General features: G+C 45.1%; 1 protein-coding gene across 1 annotated transcript; it reads left to right on the forward strand.

Annotated features, from left to right (window-relative positions):
* Positions 1 to 26,946, forward strand: LOC147900628 (Plastid-lipid associated protein PAP / fibrillin family protein). Its single transcript, XM_087375942.1, has 4 exons — positions 1 to 302; positions 396 to 519; positions 13,197 to 13,376; positions 26,531 to 26,946. The coding sequence occupies exons 1-4, from the start codon at positions 42 to 44 to the stop codon at positions 26,722 to 26,724; spliced, it is 759 nt and encodes a 252-aa protein (XP_087232068.1). The 5' UTR covers positions 1 to 41; the 3' UTR covers positions 26,725 to 26,946.
* Positions 26,947 to 27,749: the final 803 nt, after the last annotated feature.

Here is a 27,749-nt window from a genome sequence, read left to right on the forward strand (position 1 = left end):
TGTAAAAGCATTGCCAAACTAAGGCGAGCTCACAGCAGAGCATGCAAATGGCTGTGACAAGTGGGACTTGCTTGTTGCTGGGTCGCCTCTCCTCCCTCCCCGCACTCTCTCCTCTTCGCTCCAATCCGCACCCTATTCCCCTTTGCTTCCATTCTCATTCTTGTCTCAGCTTCTCCTCACTAGATAAATACGGCTCCCATCTGCCCCGATTTGGATGTAAAGCTGCTTCTGCTGCTGTCACGTCCGCCGTTCTACAAACGGAGAGTAATCCTCAAGTTCTCGTGGACAGCCTTTTGTCCCTCGTAAGTTGTGTTATCCAACTGGCATCGTCGCATTTCTTGCATTCTTTTCGACTGTACATGTTGAGCGTAATATCGCTTTAAGTATGCTTTTAGGTGGAGGGAACAGACGGCGGGGTGCTGCTCGGAGATGACGAGCGGGCCAAGGTGGAAGAGGTGGTAGTATCCTTGGAGCAATTTTGTATACCTGAGCCTCTCGAGAGCCCGTTGATTTTTGGAGGTAATTCTAACTTTCATCTCCCAGAAATAGCATGGCCATTACACACACATTCCCTTGCACCTATGGGTGACTTGCGTTCCGTATGGCAGGGTGAAAGACTCGATGCAATCGTCCTCACCCTGAACTACGCTAGCAAAACGAATCCTAGTCATGTCTCGCTTCTCTGAAACAATAAAAAGAACAAATAGTCCTCAATTCTTTGGAATTGCGTCTTCGGGATGCTGGAACGTAGAATCGAAATGAGTGTGGGACTATTTTTCCTTTTATTTCTTAGTCATGGAGGAAAATACGTAAGGAAAAAAACGCAATTCCCTTATGCTGTGCAGGTTTCTCCCTTCCCGCATCCGAGTTAGCACTAGGCTCCTCTTAATGTTCTCTCCCTTGGTTTTCCTTCTCTTAATGCTCCCTGCCATCGGCCAATAAGTTGGCAACCTAACGATGACATTGTGCCGAAGAGTCCCTTGATCTCGGGGTTGCATCATAAGAAAGGAACCCCCATTCTGACTGAACAAGGGTATGCATCGAAGACACCAAGAACGATAGTATAGATCTAGGTCCCTCATCCCTAGTCATGGTCAGATCTAAGTAGCACTACAAAAAGATAGCATCCAAATTATAATTCCTAAAGGCTACTTAACCTTATCCAAGACCTAGCTAGAACTTCAGGATAACCAAATGGGCCTAGTGCCCTAATCTTCTTGATTGCACGGCACAGGTTGCACATGCATTTCGTTTGTGGGACTCAAAGATAAGACATTCGTGAATTTGAAGATACGCATGTCAAGTACAATTTATGTGGATGATGCATGAGTGACAAATCCTCCAACAGATTGAATATTCAGTTTGCAATTCGTTTTCATATTAACAAAGATTATGATGAAATTTGTAGGTTACTTAAATTGATCGGCAGATAGCTGCCACAAGTTTTGTAGACTTCATTTGAGGTTTGATGGTCTTCTTGGTTTTTTTTGTTTCCAGTATATACCATGCAAAGATTGAGATGACACCGCCTATTTTGAGCTGACCGATAGTCGTTTGCCATGTAAAGTGACAATATTACAACATTCTCTTTTCCCGTTTTATGTGCACGTTAGTATTTATTTGTGTGTTAGATATCGTCTTTTCAGGACTTATAGTCTTTCATTACCAGTTCGAGCTACGGCATGTGGTGATCCCATTCCAGGCAATGATGGGCTGTCCCACCTCTTGAGTCGTGTCTGCCAATCTATAGAGCTTCATACTGTGTCTAATCTACTGATCCCAATCATGCACGTAGGCAACAAGTCTCGACTCATCAAGATGCAGGCAACATTGTTAAGGAGCAAAGGATGATATCATTTAAGGAGCAAAGGGGCTGTACAGGCGGCCAAATCAGTAGGATCAAGTTTGCATAGGGTCGCTGCAGTAACAGATGACAATATAAGTCAGTCACCAGAAACATTTCGAAATGTGGAAAGGTGAAACATCTCAAAACGTTTCAAAAAACCTAGAAATTTTCAAGACACAAGCTACACCAATAGACTGACAAATTTTTAATTTGTAAGATTGGATATATTCAGTCTTATGGATGTATAGATATAGGTCTGCAACACCTACAAATTGCCAAATCCCCAACCTTCGTATGATCCTTTTAAAGCCTAAAACCATGGACCAGCTTAGTGTTTCAATTGTAATGAAGGCCAGGTTTGGGCTAAGTTAGTAAGCGTTATGGCTAAATTGGCTAGGGGATGTTTAGGCCTACAGAGGGAAAAAAAGAGATATAGTGGAGGGGGACTATGTAATTCCACCTCCCCACCCTTTGTACTCACTTTTGATGTGACAATCTATCTTATCTACTCTCCAATCCTCCTTCCTCCTCCTACCTAACTGCGTACATTCTTTGGTCAGATGCATGCTCCAAATTCTCCTATATGCAAACGACATGGCTTTCCTCCCTTCCTCAGTATAGGGGCTCGAGTGACACTTGGGACACAGTTCATACTCCTTGCAAGACACATGACTTGAAGGTCAGCTTTGGTAAGACCAAGGTCATGACCTTCAATACATCTAGAGCAGCTACACTTCAATCTGGATGGGTTACAGGCGGAGGATGTTGCATCCTACACATACCTGGGGTTTCTTTTCTCCATCCCAATCTTCACAATGCGACCAACACTAGAGGCCCAACTAAGTAGGGATATGTTGCACTTGCTAGACTCGAGTGGCAATGCTTTTGGTGTCACTCCCAAGCTTCCCAGACCAAGACTCTTCTTTTTACTCCTTGGTCTGCCCAACGGGTATGTATGGCAGCCCTTGGGGGCTAGACCTATCAAAGAGGCAAAGTGGGCTCCAGTTGAGAGGCTTCAAGCTCTCATGCCTTCATTGATGATCCACAGCAAGCCTTTAGCTCCACATGAGATAGTCTTAGCTGAGTTCGGAGCATCCCCACTATAGCTTGATGCAACCTTCGAGGTTTTGCATATCTTTACTGCCTTAGGGAGTACGGCTCTTGCACTACAGGATGGCGCAGGCTACCGTGGTTTGCCCTATTCTCGTCCATGGCACTGGCAACCGAGGTTGGCCAGAGATGCTGGTAGGCACGCACGTGGCACATGTAGGTGGTTTGAGAGCATGGGGCTCTCCATAGACAAACTACCCCCCTTCCCGTACAATATTGAGGCCCCCTCCGTCTCGCTCACATATCACGAGGTGAACCAGGTCGTTCGAGAGGATCTCTTACAATTTCACATTCAGGACTTGGTTGGCACCCCATGAGCTCCCTGTGAAGCTCAGCTTTAATAGAGATCATTGCCTGCGGATTTCAGCAGAGGGCTTCATTGATCCGCTAGGATACACATGGATTAACCTCCCCCACTCCTTGAGAATATTGATTGGGCAGTTTTGCGTCTCATCACATGGTCTTCGCATTGAGAGTGGAGGGCATAACTAGAGAGGGTTGCATTTGCACCTTATCCGATCATCAAGAGATTGAGTCAGAGAAGCACTTCGCTTTCAAATGCATTGTGTACTATGAGATCAGAGTTCGCTATCACTACCTCTCGGGGGATGGTTACCACCGTCCAATCTCCTATCATCATCCAGATCAGAGATGTGCACCCTATGCGATCATAGGAGATTCAGTCAAGGAGCACTTCGCTTTCATATGCACTGTGTACGAGGAGATCAGAGTTCGCTATCATTGCCTCTGGATGGTATGAGACCGCTGTCAAATCTCCTGTCTTATCCAGATCAGAGATGCTTGGTAGCCTTCATCCATGAGGTCGTCCGACACAGAGAGAGTCTGCTCAGGATACAGGATATACAGCCAGACTCCACTCAGAGCATGAGTGCTGAGTTTTTTTGCTAGATAGCACCGACCAGCAGGGCCTAGGGAGACAGCAGATCTGAGGACCTGAGCCAAAGATACATCACTCACTAGTGGGTCGAGGTGCAGATCACACTAGGGGACCTGCCCTCCATGCTCACCTGACTGGAGACACAGTTGACAAGAGTGACAGTGGCAATTGTTCGTTGCAAGGCCATAGCTAGGAGACGTACAGCGGACCACACATATTGACAGCCATCATCGCTCCATCACAGGTTTTATGCCAGTGTCCTTATGGTTATGACTATGGATTTTCTTTTGTATTCATCATGGGTGTTGATGCCCGCTTGGTGGCTCCACCCCACAGCTCCTTGTATCAGGTTCTTTTGGTCTCATAGACCCTTTGGCCTTCCAAATACTTTTAATAAACTTTCTTTCTTTTTATCTCCTGACTCTCTCTCTCTCTCTCTCTCTCTCTCTCTCTCTCTCTCTCTCTCTGTGTCTGCTGAGAACAGCGCAAGGCGCACGGCCTCAGAGCCCTTCATAGGTCACAATACCTGCTGCTGTAAGCAGCCCCACTTAGGCATCGCAATACTGCCCTAGGGCCATCGAACCTGCTGCACATCCTCCAGTGCGCCTGACTCTAGGGGCATCACTCCAGTACACCCGGATCTGCAAGGACCTGTAATACAAGAGAACCTATAATGCAATAACTGCAAAGGGACAAAGGAATTCGAAAATCAGAAAGCCCAGTGAACACATGACAGATCATTGGCTGCGAAATCAGGACCTGAAAATCAAATCAGATACAAATGCAATCGAGTCAGATCAATGCATATATCATGAATGGGGCAGGAAATCTCAGATTTTCTGCATTATTTCAGATACAAAAAAATTGAGATCGAAGGGTTTCAAGAGGACTTGAAATCAGATCAGGTTGAAATAAATTAGTACTGATCATGAATTATTGACAAATCAGATGCAAAAGCACAGATTTGATGCAAATGCTGGATGATGTGGAAGATGCCAAGCGTCTATTGGATATAAAGTTTCTGATGGCAAAACAGAATTTGGCAGAAAACCACTGACATTCAGAGCTGCAGAAAAAAGGGGCAGAAAAGAGATGACTTTTACCCCTAGGAGAATGATGTTTATCTTGAAGAAAATACCTGGCAGGAATATGTCACTATATGCCAAGTTTTACAAGTCAATGAGAAGGCATTAGAAAATGATGGAAATGGAAAAGAAAATAGGGACAGGTTATGCCAAGCTCAATAGCATGCAACAGAAAATGGAACAACATGCCTGGGCAAATCGTGCAGAAGGAGAAATGTCAAATGCAAACCTCACCAGAGTCACCAAAACAGGACATGATGATCTGGTCCAGAACAAATTTGATGAAATAGCCTTCACAACAAAAGAGCTGCAAGAACAAAAGGAAAAAACTCTCAATATTCGGATTGTGGGAATAGAGGAGAATGAGGACGAGGACATAGAGAAAGTTCACACCCATGTTTTCCAAAAATCAATGCACATATCATCCACTAAATGGCAGGAAGCCTTCAAGGTGGGCAAGGAAGGAGAAAAGCCAAGGCAAATACTCGTGAGGTTTCAAGACACTCAATCACTCCTCAAAGTGCTTAACCATCACTTGAAGGGACACTCCATCTGGATTAATGAGAACCTTACACGGAGTCAATATGCCCAAAAACTCAAGGAGTTGGGAAAAATCAGAAAAGCGTAAAAGGAAGGGAAGCATGCATACATGAAAGATGGAAAGGTTGTCATTACAGAAAAAAGCAAGGGGGGGGGGAAACGTGGTCGGAGCAGATGCGAGTGGAGGGGCAGTGCCATTGTTGCTCTGCTGGTTTCCTGGAGATGATCTTGCACTGCCTTTGGAGCTGTCGTAGAGCAGCAAGGATCTGGATGGGAGCCCTCAAGATCATGACTTGTATGCAGAGTCTTTAGAGGGACTACACCTGGGGGATGGTGGTCTGGTTGACAGAAGGAGGACACGCGTTTCAGATTGATGAGATTTCCCCAACTTACCGGATACAGGGTCAGAGCATTCAGAGGATAGTGCTCCATGAGGCAGTCCCTCTTGATAGCCTAGCTCCTCCTCCTCTAGAGGACAACGATTGGGAGGTGGTAGCCAGCATCAATACGTGGAACATTTGGGTGGCTCATTGCAGTCTCGTGATGGGTGAGCATCTGGTTCCACCCTTGGCTACCTTGGTCGCCATTTGACAGGATATCATCTACACTCTACGCTCCACCTGGGAGCGTGGGACTCCAGTCTCTAGAGTGACTATCGAGAGGCGTGCTCGATTCTGCAAGGCTTGGCCTACAAGAGTTTTTTACATCTTTCACTCCGCGAGGGATTCGCTAGCGGGTTGTATAGCCCCCGCTCTTGGCTTGTTAGCCCCAGTACCAAAGATCCCCTAGGCAGTGAGCTGGGTTTCTTTGGAACATGCCGGTCTTTTCTTTCAGCCTTCTCCAGCTCAGCACCTTTGGGGCTGCTGTTTTGTATGAAGTTTTCAAGCATTAATAGAAGGTTCCTTTCTTTGCAAAAGAAAAAAAGAAAAAAGAAGGTTGGACTGTAGACAAGGTCATTGCATTGGAAGAGGAAATAGCTGTGACAGACATACTTATAATTTTGGAGACATGGGAGCATGAGGAAAACACATTCCGATAAATTCAAGGATTCATAAAACATCAATTTGGAATGCAAAAGCACACATCGGGGGGGGGGAGGGTTTGGTGGGATAGCATGCTACATAAGAATGTCGTGGGAAAAAACACAACAGGTCTAAAAGAAGGGTCGGACCTACACAAACAATACATGTGGCTGGATATCATGGCAAAAGAAGGGAATATCAAAATGGCAGCATGCTACTTTGCATGCCCACAATCACCCATCTACAAAAAGAACAACATCATATCCCAAGAAGATCCCCTTATGCATTTAGGGGAGGATATGGACAGGTTCTCTAAAGAGAGTACAATTATTCTAGCAGCGGATTTCAATGCATGGACAAGATCGATGCAAGGCATCTCCATTATCATAACAACGGAGGGGAGAGACACCATATGGATGGATGAAGTGGAAGAAGATAATGAAGAAAGAAGAGGATGGAAAAGGACATCAATTGTTGGCGGGGAAATCACTCATGTGGGAGGCAACTCCTCACATTGTGTGGTTGCTTTGGGCTATGACTATGTAATGGCACAACAAATTTTCAAAACACGGGAGGGCACACATGCAAGACAGCTCAAGGGTCAAGTGGAATTGATTATGTGATCATAAACTCACATGCAAAGTACATGATTGATTACATCAAGATTAAGGATGAGTCTCTTGAGTTTGACCATAAAGCAGTGTCCATAGGCATAGGAACAAGCAATACTGTGAAAAAAAAGAAAATTACTGCACATCCCCTCTAAGAATGGACTACAAAAAAGCGCATATATATGAAAAGGAGATAGAGACGTCAATGGCACAAGGGCAAATGCCTTTAACATGTCAAGAAATGAGCAAATACATAACAAATATGCAGCTGTCAACAGCCCAAAAATGGTTCGCTAAAAGCAAGGGGAGAAGTGCCTGTAATCATTGGGTACGACCAAGGTCACAAGGATGCAAATGGAGCCTGGAAAACAGCAAATCAAACATCTATATGTTCGAGCTTTGTCCTCCTCCACCAACACAAAAGAAGGATATATCTCGCTGGATGTCCCGCAGGCTGTCTTGAACATATTGTGAAAGAATAGAAACTATACATAAACGTTTCCTCATAGGGGAGTTGGGGGTTAAGGCACAGACACCCTGTCCAATCCTACTGGCTATGATACCTCTAGAGGGGGAAGCATTGTGTCAATTCATGGCTTACCTCAACAAAGTTGAGAAGATGGACGCCAATAGGATACCACACAAGGCGATGGGAGCTACATAGATCAGAGGCTGGCACATGGAGGGAATGAAGTGGATGGAAACATGGGGTATAACAGCGGCTGATACACCAGAAGGTGCTTGTGCAAAAAGATTGTGATGTAGAAAATGCTACAAAAACTTGGTGAAACTTGGGGACAAAAATGCTGTTTTTTAAAGAGGAATGAACTCAATGGAAAGCCATGGAATGCAAAAATACCTCAGGGAAGACATATCAACATTTAAAAGGCATCGAATCTGCAAAATCAGAACTAGTTCACATGATATCGAGATAGAGAGGGGTAGATGGGCAAGACCACGGATCCCTAGAGAGGAAAGAACTTGCAAACTATGCCCCACAGGGAAGGTAGAAAATGAACAGCATTACTCCTAAGCTATAGAGCCTACACACACATCATAGAAGGATACGGGGACATCAGAGATCTAAAAATCTGCTGGAGCAGCCAGCCAAAAAGCTAGGAAGCTACTTGAAAGAGATTGCGACAAGCTACTTGAGAGCGACTTAGAAGGGAATCATGATCTACCTGGATGACGATCTCACACTTCTCAACAGGAGCATTGAAGGGAAGGTATGGTACTAGTAGTGGCAGTGAAGGAAGCAGGGAAATGGGCTGCATATAGGGATGGTAGGGTGATCATCCGAGAAAGAGAAGACAGGGAGGATAAGGAAGAGAAGGAAGAGGGAGAATTATGACGGTGTCGAGCTCATGGGATGTGTGCACATACCGAACTGAAAATAGCAGTATGGAATTGTAATGGCACACTGTGGTCCGACCCATGAGGTTTCTTGGAGACATATAATAACAGAGATGTGATCTTCTACACTGAGACGCACGAGAGCCCAGAGAGAAGGCTGCACACAATAACAGGATACACATGAGAGTCAGCCCACAGGAAGGAGTTGAGGAGAGATAGCGGAGTACGAGGCTATGGGAGAGTGGCTGTCCTTTTCATATCACACCTGAGATCACTTATCTCTATGGTCCGGAGAGAGGAGCATGCCGGACACATGTGGATACGAGTTCAGCTTCTAGATACTCGACCTATCTTCATTGTGGTGGGCTACTTCCCTCCAGACACATCATTATGCACGAGAGGTCACTACAGATGGACACAGTCCATATGAGACGATCCATGATGATATCACTCACAAAGTTCTCCAGGCAGGGAGACACTCTCCTACTCGGGCATTCCAATGCACGGATAGGGAATAAACAAGTGGGCTTGCTTGACTTCATAGATGATAGACATCGACACATAGTCTCGGAGCTAGATGCAACTGATCTCGAGATTTTGAGGCACTCTGTAGATGTTCCACAGGTGATAGATCATAGGGTATGGATGACGTCTACTCGAGATGGGGGCAATCCACAATCCATGACCCAGTGTATGTGAGTCACTTAGCCAGGGAGCTCCTGGTTGTATTGGAGATGATGTAGACGTCGCAAGTGCCTCCGACACCTTGGTCTTCGTGGTACAAGACGTTGCCCGCCTCTTACGACGTGTCAGTTGTCGAAAGATCCTTTGTGCCTCGGGTGGCGTCAGATGACCCAAATCCCGCTCCTGTATTAAATGGGCTCTTGTCTCTGCACTCATCGTCGAACCAAGGGTTTTGGGACATCTTTCCATCTCGGATTTGCATGGGTCGGGTTGTGAGAAAGGATCTGGTGACCTTCCTCACACATAGGATGGACGAGATTGTTAGATCTTTTCGAGGAGGAGACTTGACCACTAGATGGGGGTTTCTATCGGAAGGGAAGCCATCTATTCCCATCACCGACCCAGATGTGTGGCACACGTATGCACGCTCTGTCTATGATGCCCAGATACAAACACCATCGGATATGTCCTCTATGCTTAGACCCACCACTTGCCACTTGTTCACCACACAGAATGTAGCTGCACTTTGACGATTACACAATCAGAGAGGGCAGGATCATGAGGGCCTATGGGCTGAACACTTTGCACATGGACAAGAGGTCCTAGCACAGATGTTTAACCGAGTTGAGTGCCACGGCTTCCCACCGGCTTGGAGCACTACCACTATTGTACCGATACACAAAGCGTGATGCCCTTTGGAGATTGGGAACTACTATACCCTCATGATTGGCCTCACTCTGGGCCAAGATTTATGGATCAGTTTTAGAGAGGGACCTCAGCAGTGATACACAAGCTCGGGGGCAGTGGGTAGTAGGGCAGGCAGATTCCGGAGACAGTACCCTACACTAGATCACATTTTCACTCTAAGGACTATCATTGGGGAGGCGAGGTCTAGACACCAGAAGGTCTACACATGCTTTGTAGACTTGCGAAAGGCTTTTGACACTGTCCCATGGTCCTGCATGATAGGAGACTACAGGAGCTACAGATTTCAGAGACACTGATATGGGGGGTGATGAGCCTGTATAGGTGAGTCAAAGGCAGAGTTTGCGCCCCAGGTGGTCTATCAGATTGGGTCAAGAGTACGATCAGAGTGGAGCTGGGCTGCCCCCTCTCACTGACCCTCTTTGGGCTTTACATTGATGAGATCACTTCCTTCATAGACCACCTAGGAGGCAAAGGATCACCATTGCTATAGTTGATGACATAGTCCTTATCTCATCCTCAGCAGAGGGACTGCAGAGACATTTGGAGGCCCTAGAGGGGTTTTGCAGAGAGAGATACCTGATAGTCAATCTTGGTAAGACCAAGGTTATGGTTTTCAACACCTCGCATGTAGTGCTCCGTCGACTCAGCTTCACTTATTGAGACGAGCCAGTTGATATAGTGCAGTCCTACACCTATTTAGGAGCAGTCTTCACAGGATCCCTTTTCACTATGACACATGCAGCCCATGCACGACTCGCACGAGGGCGGGGTGCTCTAGCCCGATTGGAGAGACAGTGCTTCCAGGCACACTTTCAGGATCCACCAACGAAGTGCTGGCTCTTTGATACACTAGTGCGGCCAACTACCATGTATGCAGTACCCTTTTGGGGATGTGACATACCGATAGCAGAGTAGAGGAGATTTGAGCGGCTACAAGTGACCATGGGATCTAGGATGATTCGGATCAAGCCCTTAGTCCCGCATGAGATAGTACATGAAGAGTTCGCCATGACACACCACTACAGATTGATGCCATCTTCTAGACAGCTACATTCATTCATAGAGTCTGGGACTTATCCCAGTGGAGACTACTGAAGCTAGCTCTGGAGTCATCTAGACGACTGGCTGAGAGTAGGACAGACACATGGTATGCCCGTATATCCACATGGTTTGCTAGACATAGGATTCGGATGGACATGTTTCCCCCCTTTCAGTACAGTATGGATGTACCTCCTAAGTGGATCCCACGATATGAGACCTCCTCCAACTCAACACAGCTTGGACTATCAGGAGCTCCCCACCAAGACCCAGTTCTACCATGACCACTTTGAGTCTCGGAAGAGGGTTTCAGACCCCAGTATCTCGAGGATAGAGAAGTCTCACGCGCACTGAGAATCGCCATTGGGCAGATGTAGGTTTCATCTCATCAGCTAAGGATTGAGACTGGGAGAGCATCACATATACCTAGAGAGCAGTGGATCTGCATGTTATGCACACTAGGAGTGATTGAGACAGAGGAGCACTTTCTCTGCGCGCGTCCAGCCTACTACGGGATCCGAGGGCGATACCATTGTCTCTATCAGGATGGGAGTGGGTTGGTCGACTACCACGATTGATCCACTCCCATGACCAGGTCTACATTGGGCTCTATTTGCTTGAGATGTGCCCACACAGGGATATCCTGCTACGACAGATCAGAGAGCAGCAGGAGGTGACAAAACCACATGACACAGAGGTTGACCAGACACAACGGCATGTTACAGATTTCTATACATTTGAGTTAGTTCCAGGACACAGTGGGGTGGAGGAGGAGGAGCTAGCTGATATGCGAGCAGTATGGATTGCCGAGAGAGGATTGCAGACGCCACCCGTGGCACGGAAAGCGACGAGAGCACACTCGATTGAGGTCCGACCTATCACAATTTTCCTTAGAGGAGACCACCCGAGACGAGGGGTCACTTTGAACATAGCTCAGCATGTTCAGAGATCGAGGAGACCACACCCCCCTCCGCCATCACAGCATGAGACAGCCAGATAGACGCAGATTCCTGACATTTTCGCCGCTCATAGACGAGCCACCACAGTGCCGGGTTTCGGATTCTGATTCCAATTCCAGCTCCAGCTCTAGCTCTCCTATTTCAGATAGTACACGATATGATATGATATGACATGTTTTGTACTTGATTTTGCTTGAGCTATTTAGCTTTCTATTTCAGCATAGTACTCAGCAAGGGCCTTTGCGAGCCCTTTGCTCTAGTCCCTTGTGGCTTGTATGAGTATTTCCCTTTGGTGTATTCTGCACTTTGTCCCATAGGCCTGCGAGGCCTCCTGTGGACGTTAATATATCTTTCTTCTGTGGACGTTAATTTTCTTCTCTCTCTCTCTCCCTCTCTCCCTCTCTCTCTCTCTCTCTCTCTCAATATAGTGGTGTTTTTTGCACTTTGTCCCTCCCACGGATGTTAATATATCTTTCTTTCTCTCTCCTACCCCATCTCCCTTCTTCTCGCCCTTCCTCTCCCTCCCTTCCTGCTTTGTCTAATCTCCCTCCGTTTTTCTACACCATTCAATGAAACCATATTTTGTTCTTGTTCAAATGTAAGTGAATGCAAACTCCTTTTTAAAAGGCTAAATACTCCTATGTCATCATATGTTCCTTACTCTTGGCTTGTGCAGCCTTCATGTTCTTTTTAGCTAACTGCAATGATCGTATGTTCTACCCACTGACTTTAGACAGTCACATCTGAGATGTCCTAGGGCATCACATTCTTGCACTCAAAACATCTCCCCAAAAGCTTCATGCTAATGCTTTTGCCAAACGAGTGGCTGTATCCTGTGTTAGTTCAATCTCCTAAAGCAAATCCTGTATGAGTTGCAAAGATAAAGTGAGATTGAATTGGGAAGGGAATTTTCAGGACAAAAATGTTAGCTGTCTTGTAAAGAGAAGCCCTCAAATGTCAAGGTAAGTGGAAGTGTATGTTAAAGCTCTTGGGAACTTCATACTGTTTATATTATCTCATTGAGTTTGATACTGCCCTTGCATAGTGGATGACTGTGCTTACTTTAATGGGTATTCAGGATATTTTACAGAGATGTGGAATTCCTGATTTATTTCAGCAAAATAAGGGCATTCCTGACTTTTTTGTACGGGTAGTAGATAAGATCTATCAAAGATGGGTAGAAATTGTCTTTCTCACCATGAATTTACTTTTGGCCTTTAGTGTAATCCTGTAAATATTTGTATGTGCTATGTGTCAGCAGTTTTGGTACTAATGCTTGTGAATTTGATGCCCTTAAAAGTTGACTGGCTTGTTTGTTTCTTGGGTTGTAATTGCTCAGAATGGGATGTGGTGTTTACTTCAAATCCAACAGCTGCGGGTGGTTACTATCGCAGTGTTATTGGACGAGCCCTGTTAAAAACAAAGCAGATGACGCAAACAATCATGCCTCCTGATTTTGTGGGAAATTATGTAGCCTTTACAGCCTTGGGTTTACTGAATGGGGAAGTTTCTCTGAAAGGTGATTGCCATCCTCATATCTAACTGATCCCTCTTTGCACAACATACTACTACATAAGAATGGTCTGGGTTGAACTTAATGAGCATTCTCTTTCTTTTAGTACTGTCATATGGTTTGTTCCTTATATTCCCTTTTCTGTATCATGATAATCGTCTCGCTTCTCTAATAGAGAAAGGAAGTCTGTAGTTTGTGGGTCTGGCTTGTTAATAAGGCTGTACGGCTCCAAGGAGAAGGAAAGTAGTGCTTTTGGGGGCACTTAAAAGGGACAATTCTCAGCAGTCCAATGAAGAGGGGGCCATGTACTGTTGCAGAGATACCTATCCATAAAACAAAGTGGGCAGTAGGAAGAATATGAAGAACTAGTCGGGTGAAATGCAATCATTTTGGAGCACTATTGCTTTCAGCAGTGAAGAATGTCTGTGAAGATGGCTCGCCAAATGTCGGACAATTGGGTCTGTAGGGGACTGATTGGCTTTGATCACCTGCTGTCGAGATCCTTGTTCAGCTACAGGTCTTGTGAGTCTGTATTGGTGTCTAGTGATCTCAGGTACAAAGGGAGCAGCACTGTGCTGGAAAATGGAGATGATGTACGCATTGGCCAGAGTTTGGAAGGTGTCAAATAGCATGTGAAGGTTGGACATTAAGTAGCAAGCTGCCTGTGGCTTTTGTGGAATCACCCAGTTATGCACAAAATTTCAAATTTATATACTCATGCAGGGTGCTCTCCATCATATCCATCCAAAGCTAGGAAGTTTGTCATCTCTCCGTCAAATTTCCAGATTCTAAATGGGTGGAAGCAACTGGGGAATATGGGATATGAGAGACTCTAAATTTCTCACTAAAGGAACAGTATTCATATTCTCGTGTAAAGACCATGGGAACAAATTTGAAATAGAAAGGAATAGACATCGTAGGTGGTGTAGGTACATAGTCTTTAAGCCATTACCTTTGTCAATACATTTGATGTAATAAAATTATTGCCAATGGTGGCAAGCTGTATGGTAAGGATGTCATAGTAGCTGGTATCTGTCATGTATGATATGGGTGACTGCCATGAGGTTGAAACTGCACCATATGTTCTGTTATAGAGAATGAGTTTGGGCATCTTCCTAGGTTCATCTTTTCTGATCTTGTAATTTTTAGCTGTGGCAGCAACCTGAGGCAGCAGCCAACCATGTTCAGCAGTCCAAATCAATTCAAGAGACAGGCTATGGAACAGCACAGAGGAAAATTTTTGTGGAAAGATATTGCAACATGTAGGAAAGACCTGTATGTGCTTAGAGTCAGAACATCAGAGCACCTTAGTCTAAGGCAAGAAATAGCAGCAGAATGCAGGGCAGACCTCACATTTTTGGAAGAGTCTGTTAGACATCACAAAATCCAGCACAAGCTTCAAAACGTACCAGAAAGCTCTATACAGGAATAATAAAGCGACCAGGAGACCTCCCGTGCACGCTACAACTATCTATCCAGAGAAAGTAGAGGCAGCACGTGCATTGGCCACAAAAACAAAGGCTCCCTTTGATGAAGAGGCTCTAGGGACTCTTAACAGCCAGGATTAACTTTGAATTGGCCATCCCACCAAAGCCCGATATAGCTTTTGCGGCAATTGATGTGCCCTATCATGACGACCATGCACATTGTAGCTCTCTATGGTCCAATGCATGGGTAGGGGGGATGGCAAACAATGCCCTTCTGTGTGTAGAAGTGTGTGTGACAATTGTGGATTTCTATGACTTTGAATCCTCTGTGTCCCTGCAGCGGTGACGCGTCAGAGGCATAACTAGCCCGATCTCCACTTTCAATGCTTACTCATTAGGTGGTCTCCACTCGTAGCCTTCTACGGTCAATGTGTGACCTACTTGAGTTGCTCCTCAGGAGTTAGGACGCAAATCGTTCACTATTGCTAGACCCAAGCCTCGTCAATCACCTGAAAAAGCAAGTTAAAACATTGTGGTGTGACCGTGGGGGATCCACAGCTACTCTCCTACAGTCCCTGCTACTCCTCCATTATATGGAACATTTGCTCTCGCATCAATAGGTCAAAGAGAGGGAGGGGCGGGGGGGGGGGGGCTCACTGCTCTTTTGGTTGCGAACTCCCTTTCATGGGCATCAATATCAGCTTTGACATCTCTAATGCAACGGGGTAGTCATATGGAATATTGAGTCAGTTCCCAGCAACCCAATTGCCATAATCATGTGGGAGTGCTGCCTTGGACAAGGCTTTGGTATCGGCACCAAGAGAAAACCGTGGAATCTCTTGTGTCGGCGTTGTACAAGCCGTAATTTGAGATGGTGAGGGGGTGGCCTGGGACCGTGATGATGGAGTCTTGCCCAAAGGTAACGGAGGTCGCCATAAAGTTGAAGAAGCTGGGGGGAGGGTGTGACTAAGGCTACAAGAGGGGGAGGAGGGGGGGAGGTGATTACCAACTATGCTGTTCGGGCAACAGAGGGAGGGGAGACGCCGGTTAGGGAGGATGAGGCAGAGGAGGAACATGGGCCAAGCGATTGGAGGCGGAGGCAGGTGTGGAGGTGACTGAGGAGAGGGGATGGGATTGATGAAGTAGCAGAGGGGTTGGGAAGAGGTGCCTCTTGTATACCTGGGCTCAAGGTAGTCCTTTGGACCGACTTGGAACTTTGTTGTGCTATCAAAAAATGGCATGCTTGGTGTTTGCAATTTTTTGTTGTTTGTTTGCCGGACCATCTCCTGTCCACTCGGGACCAAATACCCTCAGATGGTTGAACCTAGGGGATATGAGACTCATGCTACTATCTATCTGGTTGGGGGCTATGCCCTCTAAACCCTCTGTCTGTTGACCTAAACAAGTGTGGGGGTCTGATCTATAGTGCAGGGCAGGCTCTACCAAGTGTCCCATCCACCTACACCTAAAGCATTGCCTTGGGAGGCAACTCAAGCTCCACGCGAACACGCAAGCTAAGTGTTTTAGAAGTGCCATAGAGGTAGGGGGACAACATATTTTTCATGGTAGAAGGGTCCATGTTTTGGTGGTATATTGGACTTGTCTTTTGCATTGTGTGTATGTTTTGGATGGGAATATATATTGCTGGTTCTACATCTCTCTCATGAGCATTGCCTATTCACTTGCTTGCACATGTATGTTAAGTACACATGAAGGAGAGAAGGTGAATTGAAATTAACTATACCATTGTGTAAGTGTGTGGGCTATATGTATTCGTGTCTCTATTCTTGAGACAGCTTCAGTTGTGCGAACTCTTTGTTGTGATTTCCAACTTTGTATCAGATCCTTGAACGGAGATTCACATGTGTTTGAGTTTGTAGGCGAGGACCTTGGGATAGGACGATCTTGATGCAAGCTTGTAGCAATTAACTTCCGCAACTGAAGGACGGTGCCTCTGAGGACAGATCGGGTTCAATCAGGTGTACGCCATTCAATTTCTCTTTCAAGTTCATTGTCACGGTTGTTAGTGTGAGTACTAAGGGAAAGAGAGCAGAGTGTGTGAGCAAGAGAGCAAGAGAGTAGGAGAGTGAGAGCTGAAAGCAATAGTTGCAATAGAAGAGTGTAATACAATTGAAGAGTGGGATAGGTTTTGTCTAAGTGACAAAACCTTATCCTTCACTAACCGTAGTTAGTAAACTAACTGTGGTTAGGGGAAAAAACCTCTAAAATGATGGACAAGTGCCCCTAACCTACTTATTACATTACATTGGTCACTGCTAAATTATAACAATAATTCTAACACCCCCCTGCAGTGCCAATGTCATGTACAAGGAAATGATCAATCACCAAAAGGAGATAAGTTCAGGGCACTGCGAAATGACTCAAACTTTTCACGTGGAAGTGCTTTGGTGAAAATGTCTGCAACATTGTCATGTGTTGACATATAGATCATACATATCTCTCCTGCATGCAACTTCTCTCTGATGTAGTGATAGTGAACCTCAATGTGCTTCGTGCGAGCATGAAACACATGATTCTTTGCCACTGCAATAGCACTCTGACTATCACTAAGAATTGGAGAAGGACCCTCCAATGACAGATGAAGATCAGCAAATAAACGACGCAGCCAAACACATTCAACTGTCGCTGTGAAAGCTGCCCTGTACTCAGCTTCACATGAGGAGGTAGCCACTGTAGACTGTTTCTTGCTCAACCAAGAAATACAAGCTTTGCCCAAAAAGAAACAATTGCCACTTGTGGACTGCCTAGTGTCATAGTCTCCAGCCCAATCTGAGTCACTGTAGGCATGCATCTGCAAGTCACTCCCCTTGGGAAACATCAAGCCAAAAGACTTTGTACCTTGCAAGTAACGGAAGATGCATTTTACAGCCTGCCAATGCATAGTCTTTGGGTTGTGCATATACGTGCTCACCTGAGAAACTGCAAACTGAATATCAGGTCGTGTATTGCAGAGATAAATGAGGCATCCAACAGCCTGACTATAGAGTGTGACATGAATTGATTCACTTGCATCATGCATTGTAAGCCTCAGCCCCGGCTCCATGGGAGTAGCTATGGGCTTACAATCCTGCATGTTGAATCTATCCAAGAGTTTCTGCACATACTTGGATTGAGACATAACGATGCCACTTTTCTCTTGAGTGAACTGGATCCCCAAATAAAAGTGTAGCAGCCCCAAATCTGACATGTCAAAAGTGGTCTGCAATTCAGCTTTAAAATCTGCAATATTATCCTCATTTGATCCTATGAGCAGTAAGTCATCTACATAAAGAATGACGACTAAAATACCCCCCCCATCCTTCTTGATGTAGAGGGTGCTCTTAGTTGGACTATTGTGCAGCCCCTTGCTGGTCAGAAAGGCATGAATTTTGGCATACCATGCACGTGGGGCTTGTTTCAGCCCATACAAAGCTTTGTTCAGCTTGCATACCTGAAGTGCATTTCCTGAAATTTTAAAGCCTGGAGGTTGTTTGACATAAACCTCTTCCAACAAGTCTCCATTAAGGAAAGCTGTTTTAATGTCCAACTGATGAACATTCCATTCAAAATTTGCAGCCATGGCTATAACTAACCGGATGGTTGTCATTCTGGATGTAGGAGCAAAAGTCTCCTCACAGTCTATGCCCTTTTCTGAGCACATCCTTTTGCAACCAGCCTTGCCTTGTACCGATCAATGGACCCATCTGGCTTTCTTTTGACTTTGAAAACCCACCGTGTACCTATGGCATGTTTACCTGGTGGCAAATTCACAACTTCCCATGTTTGATTTTTCTGAATGGATTGCAATTCATTGTGCATGGCATTCATCCAATGCACATTATCCTGTGCTTCTTCAAATGTCTCAGGCTCCTCCTCATCAAGAAGAGTACCTACATAAGCTGATTCAACTGAAAGAGCTTCCCCCCCATGCCTTACTGCACTACGAGTTCTGCCAAGAAATGGAGCATCAATTTTACTCTCCCTGAGAGTTTGTAACAGCCAATTTGGAACTGTTTTTGCTGCATGTATATCTGCAATTTCTTGCTGAACAACCTCTTCCACTGCTTGTGGAGGTGGTAAGACATCGTGTGGCTGAATCGGAGCATGTGGAGGTATCTAAAAATTGTAATTTGCATCAGATATATCAGCAGGGGAACCCAAGGCAATGGGGTGTAATCCCTCAAAGACATCATCGGAAGAAGTAGGCATATCAAATTCAGCTTGAGTGTGAGCTGAATTTTCTGAAAATATAACATCTCTACTGACAATAATCTTGCGTGTGACAGGATTGTAGAGACGGTAGCCCTTGCTCTCTGCACTGTACCCAACAAAAATGCATTTGATTGCCTTATCAGACAACTAATGCCGAAACTCTACGGGCACATGAGCATATGCAAGGCATCCAAAAACCCGAAAATTATCCACAGGAGGCTTTCTCCCTTTCCAAATTTCATAGGGAGTCTTGGTCTTCAAAGCTTTTGTGGGAGCCCGATTTAAAACATAATTGGCACACATGAGACCTTCAAGCCAAAATTTGTGAGGCAATTTTTTGCTTTTTAGCATGCATCTATCCATCTCCATAAGAGTACGATTTTTCCTCTCAGCTTTGCCATTTTGCTGAGGGGTTAGCCTCACTGTAAGCTGATGTGCAATGCCCTTGTCTTTCAAAAGTGCATCAAAATGTGTAGACAAATACTCCCCTCCTCTATCTGTGCGTAATGTCTGTATCTTGAGTCCTGATTCATTGTCAACCATGGCTCAAAGTGTTTGAAAACCATAAACACTTCTGATTTGCGTTTCAGCCCATAAACCCAAGTGTAGTTGGAGTAGTCATCTATAAAAGTGACAATGTAAAGATGACCACCCAATGATGGAGTCCTCATGGGACCACAGACATCACTATGAATGAGCTGTAATTTTTGAACAGCTTTTACTGATCCATCCTTCTTGAAAGGAGATCTGTGCATTTTACCAAGAATGCACCCTTCACAGGCATGCGGAGGACGTGTTTCAAGAGGAGGCAATGCATCAACCATAGCATGTTTTTGAAGTGTCATCAAGCTGCCATAATGCATGTGTCCATATCTGGCATGCCATAACTCCGCATTCTGCATAGCAGCAGTAGGAGTGGAAACTACAAGAGCATGTGTTGGTCTTTTCTCATACATGTCAAGCTGAAAAAGACCACGTAACAAAGTGCCAGACAATCGCAAGGCATAGTCATTCTCTCTGTCATGGACTGCACACTTGTCATCTTCAAAAATGACCTGAAATTTGAAAGTAGATTTTTTGTGATACCAGGCACATACAAGACATCAGAAATTTTGAATGTTTAGCCATCAATGGCTGTAAGTTCAACTTCTCCTGTACCACGAACTGAATAGGAGGAGTTGTTGGCACATGTGACCTTTTTACCAACAGGAGGTGGATGCAGAGATGTGAAAAGACACTTTGTGGAAGTGATATGCTTTGAGGCACCGCTATCAAAATACCATGTATTTAGTGTCTCATTGACATTGAAAGCTGATGCATCAAGAATCATAACAGCATGTCAGAAAAGCATAAGAGTCATCATTACAAGTGGCTGTAATATCCGGAGTAGCCAACTGAGAGTCTGAAATGCAAGACAAGAAGGCATAGTCGTGTTCCACAAAGTTGGCTGTAGCTTCCTCATTGTCAGATGCATGAGGAGCTGAATCTGAAACAGCCATACCGGAGCTGTTTTTCTTTTCTTTTGCAAGCCTCTTCTTGCATTCTCCAATGTAATGACCTGGCTTTTTGCAGTAATGACATATACCCTTCTTCTTGGGCTTACCTGCATCACCCTTAGCCTTTTGAGAAGGCTGTCGTGAACCAGTGGAAGGCTGATTTGCTGATGTCTTTGCTTGTCCCTTTCCTTTAGGCTTGAATTTTGAAAGCATGGCATGTTCACCTGCTCGTGAAGCCATGTTTTTCTTGGTCTGCTCTTCGTGCAACAGAAGTCCTATCAACTCGTGAAAATTGAGAGGATTTGCACCCCCCCTCAATGACAAATTTAGTGAGGTATGAAAGTTGAGATAAGACTCAGGAAGAGAATTGAGAGTAGTGATAATCATCTCTAAATCATGAATGATCTCATCAATATTCAGCAATTGCTCTCGCAAATCTTGTAGCTTTGTGAGGTGCACTGACATGGAGTCACCCTCTTCCATATGTGTATGAGACAATTCTCTTTTCAAAAAAGACACCCTGGCATCATTCTGAGCTGCATACATGCTCTCCAAAATATCCCATGCTGCCTTTGAGGTCTTACACGACCGGATATGCGGAATGATGAATCTTTTCACTGAAGAGAAATACACGACAAAGCTAAAGCATCACGTAAATCCCATCTCTTTTGCTCTGGAGTAGTAGCTATAGCTACACCAATAACTTGTCCTGCAGCTGTATCCTGTGCACCACCTCTGCCTCCTCCTTGCTGGGGAGGGGTATTAGGTGCCACATTTGCTGGCCGGATCTCATCCCCATTTACATAGTCCCACAAATTACGGGAAATCAGAATGTTGCGTATTATAAAACTCCAGAGGGAGTAGTTGGTACCATCCAGCTTATCTTCTTGTGAGAGACCACTGAATTGGAAATCATTCTGATTTTGCTAGGCCATGTCTGAGAAAGAAAATACAGCAAATGCAAATCTGAATTCCCTTGCTGGGAATGGAGTGCACAATTCCGCAAAAAAATTACAGCCAAACACTGGCTGAAAATGCAACTCAAATCTCTGTAATGTCTTTGTCAGAAATCTGCCAAAGCATCCAATCTCTTCCAAAACCTATCAAAAGTGCTTCAAAACACTTACAGAAAGGCAGTGTGAACTGAAACCTGTAAAATTGCTCTCCCAACACAAAAGCTCCAATTTGTGGCTTGAAATTGCAACTAGAAAGGGGCAAATGGTCTAAAAGCCCAAAAAATGCAAGAAATTGCAGTGCAAAACTAAAAGCCCCAAATTTTGAGTTGAAATTGAGCCAAATTTCACCCAAATAGTGAATCTCCTGCAAAAGCCCCAATTTCTTGGCCAATCTTTGCAATTTGCTTGCAATGTGTGCCAAAAATTTTACAAAAGCCCCAAAATTGAAATGTGTTTGCAAATGATTCAAAAGTCCCAATTTTTGTGCAAACAGAGATGCAAACAGAGATACCTGCAATAAAACCAATGTCCTTTGCAATGCCCACTCAACTAAAAAACACCCATGTGTGATGTACGGCAGATAAGAAGAGCTCGTACTCTTTGTTGAAGCTGGTGCAGTACAGTACGGAGGCTGGTACAGTACGGTCGATGGTACAGTACGGTCGACCTATACGGAGAGTACATTCAGCGGTACGAAATCTGTATGCCTTGACGGTTGTACGGCGAATATACGGACAAGTACTGCATAGGAACTGCAGTACGGGGCATGTTTGTACGGAATGGGTAGTACAGCGCAGGTATGTACAGTGCAATAAACAATGGTACGACGGTAATCTCCAAAAATCCGTACGGGGGTTGTACGGACATTCAGCGCATGACTGTACGGACGATGAGCAGAAAGAGCAGGGAGCAGGGTGGCTGGGCAGGGAGCTTGCGGGTAAGGAAGCTAAGAGCAAGGTCTTGCTGCTCTGATACCAAATCCTAAGGGAGAGAGAGCAGAGTGTGTGAGCAAGAGAGCAAGAGAGTAGGAGAGTGAGAGCTGAAAGCAATAGTTGCAATAGAAGAGTGTAATACAACTGAAGAGTGGGATAGGTTTTGTCTAAGTGACAAAACCTTATCCTTCACTAACCCTAGTTAGTGAACTAACTGTGGTGAGGGGGAAAAACCTCTAAAATGAGAGAAAAGTGCCCCTAACCTACTTATTACATTACATTGGTCACTGCTAAATTATAACAATAATTCTAACAGTTAGCAGGTTTTGGATCCCTATTTTTGGGGAAACGGGAAAATTGGATGGGACCAACTATCTATTATGGAAGATGAAGGTCAGAAGCCATCTTGTGGTGAGACCGGTGTGGGATATTGCCATTGGAGTAGAATTGATCCCACAGGCTTGTGCAGTGGCAGATTCGGTGTGTAGGCATGATGCGGAGACCCTAGCCATTATCATTGGCACAACGGTTGACCTAGTGCTCCCTCACATAGAGCTTGTCACCACTTCATTTGCTGCGTGGACCATTCTGAAGGATATGTACGAGATCAATAATGATGCGAGGATTCTAGACTGCGAGATGGAACTATTTAGCATGAGCATGAATGGGGAGATTTTGTACAAGTGTAGGTGAACAAAATGAAGGTTGTACAGGATAAATAGGCAGCATTTGGTCAAACAACGAATTCATCAAGGATGGTTTGCTTGGTATGCTTCCAAGGAGCTATAAGAGTTTCATCACTACGATGATTGCAGGAGGAGGCTCGGGAGCGAAAGATGACGATTTGAGTGAAGCCCTCTATCTTAAAGATAAGGGTAAGCATAGCGATGGCAAGCCAAAGGGTGGAAAGTCTGAGACTGATGGGAACACTTCTGAAGGCGAGAACAAGATGAAATAGAAGACCAGGAGGAAGTGCTCTTACTGTGACCTGCCAGGACATCTTGCGAAGGATTGCAAGAAGAAGAAGAAGGCAGGTCAGAAGAAGAAGAGAGTCCAATTAGGATTTAGATCAGACACACATAGTTATTGAAAAACTTTTCATGGTGAAATTCCCAAGTGTTATTGAGGTAAAGTTTGCAAACCCTGGTGTTCTTGTAAAGATGTCTTACGTGGAAAGGTGGTCTGGAGAGGAATCAAGAACCTTTGTGGTGAAGGACAACGCATGGTCGGTCTATTCTGAGTACAGAGCTGGATTTACTGACATGAGGGAGGAGTTGTTGGAAGGACCCCATGTTCATGGTTAGAGGGATGCAGGGATACGGGTGGAGCTGTGAAGTACTACTGTGTGAGGATGTGCCTCCATGAGGTGCATACTACTTTGGTTTGAGATTAGAAAAACAAGTAGGCGGATATTCGGGAATGTGCATTCTTTGATTAAGCATTTGAACCTTAGCAGTATGCTGTGCAGGTTCTGTGCTTTGGATTTCTCAAGTGATGAAAGACTGGAGGGTGTATTCCTTCCTAGAGGTCAGAGGGGTAGGTGTTGGTCTCTCTAAAGCTTGGAAGTAGATTGCTAGAAGGTGGAGTGGTGGACTTGTTGAAGCCTCAATGGTGGAGACAGGGACACTTACAGTGTGCGGATCCAAGAAGAGTACTTGCTTATTGGTCCAGGTTTTCTGGAGAGTTTCGACTGTGGATCTTGTCAGAGGAAGGGCAGGTTGTAATAGACCCAGGGAGCGTGGTGCTTTGAAGAGACCAAGCTGGTCACTCATTATGAGGGGGACAGTTGGAGATTATTTGCATCAGGTGTGCTCAGGATCAGTGGTGGGACTTTGATTGAAGATGGTGGTGCCTTGTGGTGCTATCGAGAATTTCCATGTGTACCAAGATGGTTGGACCTGGTGAAGCAGGAGATGATGGTTGAAAGACCGAGGGATGACTACAACCCTGAATGTTTTGAGAGGGCTTCCTCAAGGAAGATGATGAAGCATCTGCAACGAAGAGTTGGGATTGGCCCATGATATGTCGGTGAGAGGGGGTGTTGGAATTTGTGTGGTCACCTCCCATCTGTGAGCCCCCAAATGAGGAGAGGAAAGGGGAGGTGGAGTCTGGACCATTGTGTGTTGGGGGACATGTGAGCATTGATTTGCGACGCCACATGGTCAGATCTAACATGGTAAAGAGCTGCATTGGCTGTCATGGGCAGCATACAGATACAGATAATGCAAGAAAAGGGGCTGCCACATGGCCAGCACACAGAAGCCCACTTAAAGAACTTTGGCTCTGCGTGGCATATGTCTGGAGCAGTTCTAATGGACATAGGTTCCAGCTCCATACCATGCTCTAGAGGAAAGCACCCATATAGAAGGTGCATGCCATCCGTACAGAGCCAGCATGCAGGTAGAATACCAGAGGCATGTGCGTGCCTGTTTGGAGTGAAGGTTGTCAAGGCAAAGGCCAAGAAAAGGCCTCAGCCACATGGCATGGCATGGCAGGAGAAGCCTCAAAACAGAGGCGAGATGCTGAAGGCACAAGATCTACTAGAGGTTGGCATGTTGGGACAAGTAGGGGACCTGGAAAGGACCCCGACTGCGGCTGATCAGGACCTGGCCACTGGCAGACTGCCACGTGGCCAGGTGGGACAGTCTGGGCAGCCAGGCTGCATGTGGGGCTGTGCCCACAGACCAGCAGGTCGGCCCCACAAAGTGAGGGGCAGGCCTTTCTGGTCGGCTCATTTTGGGGGACCTTGCGGTCTATAAACGGCAGCCCCTTGGGCTCACTCACATATCCATTGAAGGAGCAGAGTGGAGCTGCAGAGTTCCTGCCTCAAGGACCATCTCAAGAACAATGGAGGTGGCTGTTTGGAGCAGACAAAGAGCCTGACAAAGGCTTCACTCTTGGCTGTCTATCAGGGCACCAAGGAAGGCGGATCATAGGGGGATTTTTTGCCTCACCATTGGCTGCACATCAGGACATTAATGAGGTCAAGTCTTCACAGCATACACTACCTTAATTTTGGCTGTCCGGAAGGGGCGACTTGAAGGTGTCATTGCCAGCACAATATCGAGGCCAACTCAAGCTCTACAGAAGAACGCAGGCTGGATGTTTTAGAAGTGCCATGGAGGTAGGAGAATGACATTTTTTTGGTAGTACATGGGTCCACGTTTTGGCGGTACACTGGACTCGTCTTTTGTATTGTATCCATTCTTGGACGGAAATATATATTGCTGGTTCTACATCTCTGTCATGTGCATGGTCTATTACTTGCTTGCACATGTATGTTAAGTACACATGAAGGAGAGAAGTTGGATTGAAATTAACAACACCATCATGTTAGTGTGTGGGCTATATCTATCTATGTCTCTATTCTTGAGAAAGCTTCTGCTGTGTGTAACCTCTGTTGTGATTTCCAACAGCTGTCTAAGGAACTTACTCGACAGATGGTAACTGAAGCTCACTGAGGAGGAACACAACCTGAGGAGTGCAAGGACAGAAGTAGGAGCAGTACTTGTGCTCACCATAGATCATCTAGAGCAGGCTATTGCTTCGTGTTTTGGTATCTCTGGCGGAGCTCTTTATGACAAGTGTTTGGCTCAGATTTTGTGCAGTATACTTTGGGATATTTTTGGACTGTTCTATTGTCCTGAATTTGGTGCGTGTAAGTTCTCTCTTGTGGACACAGAAAGTTTGAAGTTTTGGATTAAAGCATTCCCTTCTCCTCTCTAACGATTCTTCCGTTACACACTCTATCCATTTCCTAGTCTGCTGCATGGAGAAGCTAGCCAAGGGGAGTGGCCTACTGATGGCGCTTGAGGCAATTCTTCTCATCCTCAAGCTTCTATCTGGAGTCCCTGCATTCATGTTTCTTGTGACAGTTGTGGTGGCTCTCATGCTTTGATGAGGTCCTTGTGCTCACTACTGCGGGCTCCTTTCAGTCTGGGGAAAGCAATGTGTATCCAGTCTGTAGACGAGAGTGGAATAGTACAGCTATGACCCATGTACTCCTTCACAATTGTGGGCTTCACTGTCTGTGGAAAGCCATGTGTATCCATGAAAAGAGAGAGAGAGAGAGAGAGAGAGAGAGAGAGAGAGAGGCTCTATGTCACTAAATTTGTAAGTTTTGGATGATATGTACAGGGAAGCTGCAAGCTCTGGACAGCAAATGGATCAAGGTAACGTTTGATTCTCCTGGTCTGAAGCTTGGGTTCTTTGAATTCACATATGGTGGGACTAGCACTGTTCAAATTAGTATCATCTACGTAGATGAAAGAATAAGGCTTGGGAGGGGTTCAAGAGGAAGTATATTTGTATTCAAAAGACGCAACCAGTAAACTTCAATGATCACATAATCAGCATTATACGATCATCTTTTGGATGACCTGAAGCTTGGGCCCAATTGCAGTGAAACAATGTAATGGCAATAAATTTGTGTAAGAAAAGGCACTACCCTACAAATTTAAGAAGAGGAAAGATGCTTTCGTTGCTCTTCACAATAGTGGGGTGTCAGCGGAAGCTTCATATTGCGCTTCATTATCAGATTCAATATTTATTTATTTCAATGAGCTGACACGAGGGGTTTGTTAATTTGAGACTGTACTTTGAATTTGTATGCAAATGATTGATACTTTTGATAGGGAAAATTGCTTGTGAATCCTATGATAGTAAAACTTTTTCCAACTATGAAGTTTTATGGCATAAAAGATGCAAAAGGGACCCTTGTGTAAAAGACATTTGAATCTTGGAAGAAAATTGAATAGACCAAGTTCAGTTGCAATTTTTGTTGAAGGTTCAACCTTTGCTTGGTAATTCTAATTCATGATCAAGTAGCATTTGGCATATTAAAATATCCTTTTCCTCAAAGCACCTTATAAGCTCCTTTACCAAATAGGAAACATTAAAATTTGAAAAAGATGTTTCTAGGTATGAAAATTATTTTGTATACAACAATCATATATTGCTCTTGATTGTGCCCATTCAAATTTTCTTGTTATTGGCATGATCTTTCCTACTTTTATTATGTTCAATGGTAGAATTTATTTTACAAATAGCTTGAGCCCCCCCCCCCCCCCTCTTCTTTTGCAAAAAAAAAAAATTGTTGCATGCACAAAACATTGGGGACGGGGTGCGCGCGCACACACACACACACAAGCACGCATGCATGCACGTGCACACATGTTGAGGGGGGGCGGGTTGCGTGCTATATTAAGAAACTCGAAAACTAGATCTCAAGACCCGAAATCTAAGAGAAGGTAGGAGATTTGGTCAATGATGATCCTATTGCCTCAACAATCCTCCAATGGAATATGAGAATATCTTGTATTTGGCTCAATTGGGTCGTCTCTCCTTGTGCTGGGGG

Source organism: Dipteris shenzhenensis, chromosome 6 (genome assembly GCF_047967505.1).
Source record: "Dipteris shenzhenensis isolate YYH24624 ecotype China chromosome 6, Dip_SZ_1.0, whole genome shotgun sequence".
Classification (NCBI taxonomy): Eukaryota; Viridiplantae; Streptophyta; class Polypodiopsida; order Gleicheniales; family Dipteridaceae; genus Dipteris; species Dipteris shenzhenensis.

What these genes read in the sequence shown, in the direction of transcription:
- LOC147900628 (XM_087375942.1), top strand. Translation starts at nt 42, where the DNA reads ATGCAAATGGCTGTGACAAGTGGGACTTGCTTGTTGCTGGGTCGCCTC. An exon ending in TGGACAGCCTTTTGTCCCTC is followed by an intron (nt 303 to 395) that starts GTAAGTTGTGTT and finishes GTATGCTTTTAG; the next exon opens with GTGGAGGGAACAGACGGCGG. An exon ending in TGGGGAAGTTTCTCTGAAAG is followed by an intron (nt 13,377 to 26,530) that starts GTGATTGCCATC and finishes TGATATGTACAG; the next exon opens with GGAAGCTGCAAGCTCTGGAC.